The following is a 3,902-nucleotide window of genomic DNA, read 5'->3' on the forward strand; positions in this document are numbered from 1 at the left end:
TATTTTCTCAAATGTATCAATTAGTGATGTATTCTAAGTATTTTGAACTCAAATTAATAATGTTATGTTTGTATTTCCATATCATATGTAACATAATTTCATTCTTTGGTGGCATACCCGTGCATGGCACCGGGGAATGCACTAATTAACATTTTATGAAGAAAGTCTCGAAGTCTAAAACTAACTAAAAACTAAAAAAGCAAAAACCCTAGCCTTGGTTCACTGATTTATAACTGAGTTCAGCACGCCCCCTCCTTCGTGCATTTGGGAGAGAAAGGGAGCAGAAGCCCTTCGTGCAACAAAAACCCAAAAGGCCAAAACCCTAGCTCCTTCGACGGTTCCACCACCGCCGTCCGTGGTTGTCCGCGCCTCCGCGGCTTTCCTCTTCGACCTGTCCCAAACCCTCAGTTCTATCTCGGCTCGGCGTCCATCATCCATCCTCCCGCAGCATCTCTGTTCGAGCTGCTCGCCGTCGTCGTCCTGCTCTCCGTCGCGCTCCACCACCGTCGAAGGTTAGTGGCAGTGCTTAGAAATCAGAACAATACGTTTTTCCTTTTATGCTCTGTTCTGAATTTCTGATTTCTGAATGTGAAATCATTGATAAGATTACAAGGGGTTTTGTGTTGTTGAAATTATTGATAAAAAATTGGCTTTGCTATGCTGCTGCTGCTGTTTTTCAATCTCTGGCTCTGCTGTTTTTAAATTTTTGTTGATGATTTATTGATTTCAGGGTTTTTGTTGATTATTTGTTGCTGTCTTTTGAATTTTTGTTGATGATTTATTTGCTTTATGGCTCTGTTATGCTGCTGGTGTTTTTGATTGCGTTGATGAGAGCTGCTGTTTTTGAATTTATACAAATACTTTACCCTTGTGGAAGCTTATGGCAGGAATTGTGTATATTATAATTCTTCCTCAATGTATTCCAGAGGCCTTTGCTTCAAATTTTAGGGCCAATGTTTTTGACTTGGTTAGTTTATTTGTTTCCCATCCCTTGTAATTGTTACTTATATCTATGAAGAAAGAAGGAGAATGCATGGCATGTTTCCAAGTTATGCTGATTATCAGTGATTATATGTACTGTGTTTTTTGTTCGATATTAATTAATCTTACAAGATTTAATTTCTCTTGCTATCTTTCTAAGGATGGTTTACACAACTCAATTTTTGAATTTTCACCATCATCTGAAAACACATTTGATTGGATGCTTGGAAAACATTTACTACTATCAATGTAATAACTATTAAACAAACATGTTCTGTAATTTTATATTATAGCAATAAACATGTTCTATAATTTTTACTGTGTTGATGATTTATTGATTGTCTTGATGAGAGCTGTTCTATAATTTAATTATTATTTTATTCTAAAACGGTTTTTTTGATTGAACCACGGTTGGACTGGTTGGTTTGATAACCAGTCCAGTTCTCAGAACCTTGCTAGTGCCACCTTCTTTGACGGCTGCAACAAAATTGAGCTTATAGCCAATAATGCCCCTTTGGTTGTCTTCGTTACCGGCGGATATATGGGTATCCACTATCCTGTCCAGTGTGGCCGCCACCACAGTCACTGCCGCATCCATCCTCTTAATCTACAAGTCTCACCTCTGCCCCCACAAAGAGAACCTCATAACAGTCCATCAAGAACAACCGAAACGCAATACATGTGGGAAGATCCTATTCGTCTCCCAGATTGGAACCTCAAAAGCGTTTGCGAAGCGCCTCTACGAGTTTTTAGCCTCAGAAATGCACTTCCGTAATTGCGTGTATCTAGAGTTGGTAGATGCACGGAATTATGAGCCCGAAGAGCTACCCAAAGAGAACATCGTCCTCCTCGTCGCTTCAAATTCGGAACATTGGAAACTAGCTCCGGAGTGCATCATCACTGGAAACAGCTACCTAACTTACGGAGCAGAGGACTTCGTTAGTTGGATCCAGGATAACGCGGAGAACTTTGGGAGTGGGGTTTTTGTTGTGAACGCTTGCAGTTTCAGTGTGTTTGGTGTAGGCAGTAGTGTTTCTGAAGGTGGCAAGAATTTGATGGCTAAGGCCGCCAATCGCATTAGGGATTTTGGTCAGGCTGCGAAATTCGACGCTGCTTTTGATTTTGACAACTGGTGGCAAGGGGTTGTTGCGGTCTTGAAAGGTGCAGTTCTTGGGGATACTGTTGCTGATGACAAGTGCGAGCAATCTGAACCCGAGGTAGATTTCCGCATGCTCTTATCCTTTATATATCAAATGTATATATATTTTTTGGTTTCAATCCTACCTCGTCAAGTCAACCACCAATCTATTTCTTATGAATACTTACACTGCTGAAAAGCTTTCTGATTGATAGATAATTGTTCTAAACTTATGGTGATCTAATTTTGTCCTAAATATTATATTGTTTTCTTAGTTCCAGGATCATGCTGGTTGTTGTGATCCAAAACGCATATATATGTTGGTGGAAAATGTGGATGATGGAGATAGAAGTACAACCTACAGGCGCCGAATGCTAACTATCACTGAGGCCAACTTCATGAATAATGGCACTGTTGATCTTGAAGACGGAGGTCTTGTGACTGCCCAATGGCGTCTTCCAGATGGTGCAACAAGCAAGTCTGGATTACCATTTTTTGAAGGATTTTGTTCCCTTGGTCTCAGTTTATTCTTTGCTGGTAGGGACCTGGATCATATTGAAAGAGGATGGAAGCAACTCACCTCTGGTGAGGACACAAAACTGTGGTGCCTCGAGTATGATGGTTCTGCTTGGATTTGGAGTTTATGCAGAAGCATGTTCTTCCCCTGCTCAACGGCTTGCCCCATGGTAATCCCATACGATGGCAAGTTGTGCATCATTCAGGGTAGAAGAATATGGGTTGATATCTACCATCCAAAATCAGAATTTTGGGAAAAAAGGGAAGTACCCGAGAGTGTGCACTTGTGGCCTCACTCTTGCTTTTTCTGGGAAACCCTCATTGTGTATTCGGTTGATGATGAGAATCAATGGCTCATGTCATATGATTTGAATGCCAACATTTGGAGCCCCATTGAGTGCAATTTTCCACATTACTGGGGTTGTAGAAAACTCGTTCGTTTGGGTTGCAGTGATTATCTTCTTATTATTGACTTTATCACTATTTGGTACATCTATGATTTGTCTAAGAAGAAACTCGTGGCAATTGTGCATATGAATGAGTTGGATGAGATTGGGATGGTGTCTGACGTTTTCTGTTGTCACCACACAAGCAAGGAAAGTCTGATCTATGTCTTCATTAATCCAGATCAAATGGATCTTGAGGAAATGGATATTGAGAAAGAGTCATCATCTAATCATATTAACATTGTTCCTTATGCCAAAGTCAAGCTCCAAACCGATGGTAACTTTTCTGCTAAGGTTGAATCCAAGGGTAATCTTAAAGTTGGTCCCTATTGGAAGTACAATGTGTAAGCATGCACCTTTCTCTTCTCTCTGTACTTTCTATTATTATATTATAATGTCTCAAACTTAATTAATTCATAACCCTATCCATTGTGGACAGGTTTGCTGCTGTAGACCAAGACATTAAAGGGAGGACTACTGTAGCATAGATGTTGCTGTTAGGAATATGTTTTCTTGAACAGAGTAGATGTATTATTCTTATCACATAGTTTTAAGACCGAGTTACTTTTTTGTGTCTCTTATGACGAGGATTGAGGTTATTCAACAACTTTTCCGATTTTACACTGGTTTTTTAACTTTGTTTTATTTTACTTTTTGTTATCAATTAGATTGGGACAATCTTGATTTCTATGGTCAAATGTAGAGACTTTTAGAGTTAGCTAGTACTCAAAATATTCATAGCATTCATAGGTGGGAACCAGCATGCCCTAGTGGCAATTGTAATGGTTTATGTAGGGTGGGATATTAATGCCCTAGTGGCA

The 3,902-nt window shown here is 39.7% G+C and overlaps 1 protein-coding gene across 1 annotated transcript; it reads left to right on the top strand.

Moving 5' to 3' along the window:
- The first annotated feature begins 201 nt into the window (after nucleotides 1-201).
- LOC130935534 (uncharacterized) lies at nucleotides 202-3,702 on the top strand. Its single transcript, XM_057865320.1, has 4 exons — nucleotides 202-512; nucleotides 1,418-2,198; nucleotides 2,395-3,425; nucleotides 3,521-3,702. Exons 2-4 carry the CDS (start codon nucleotides 1,488-1,490, stop codon nucleotides 3,567-3,569), a joined length of 1,791 nt encoding a protein of 596 aa, XP_057721303.1. The 5' UTR covers nucleotides 202-512; nucleotides 1,418-1,487; the 3' UTR covers nucleotides 3,570-3,702.
- The last annotated feature ends 200 nt before the right edge of the window (nucleotides 3,703-3,902 follow it).

The sequence above is a fragment of the Arachis stenosperma genome, chromosome 6 (assembly GCF_014773155.1).
Source record: "Arachis stenosperma cultivar V10309 chromosome 6, arast.V10309.gnm1.PFL2, whole genome shotgun sequence".
NCBI lineage: Eukaryota > Viridiplantae > Streptophyta > Magnoliopsida > Fabales > Fabaceae > Arachis > Arachis stenosperma.

Excerpts from the sequence above, each read along its gene's own strand:
- LOC130935534 (XM_057865320.1), top strand. The coding sequence starts at position 1,488 with ATGCCCCTTTGGTTGTCTTCGTTACCGGCGGATATATGGGTATCCACT. Across the intron at positions 2,199-2,394 it reads GCGAGCAATCTGAACCCGAG|TTCCAGGATCATGCTGGTTG; the intron begins GTAGATTTCCGC and ends TTGTTTTCTTAG. Across the intron at positions 3,426-3,520 it reads CCCTATTGGAAGTACAATGT|GTTTGCTGCTGTAGACCAAG; the intron begins GTAAGCATGCAC and ends CATTGTGGACAG.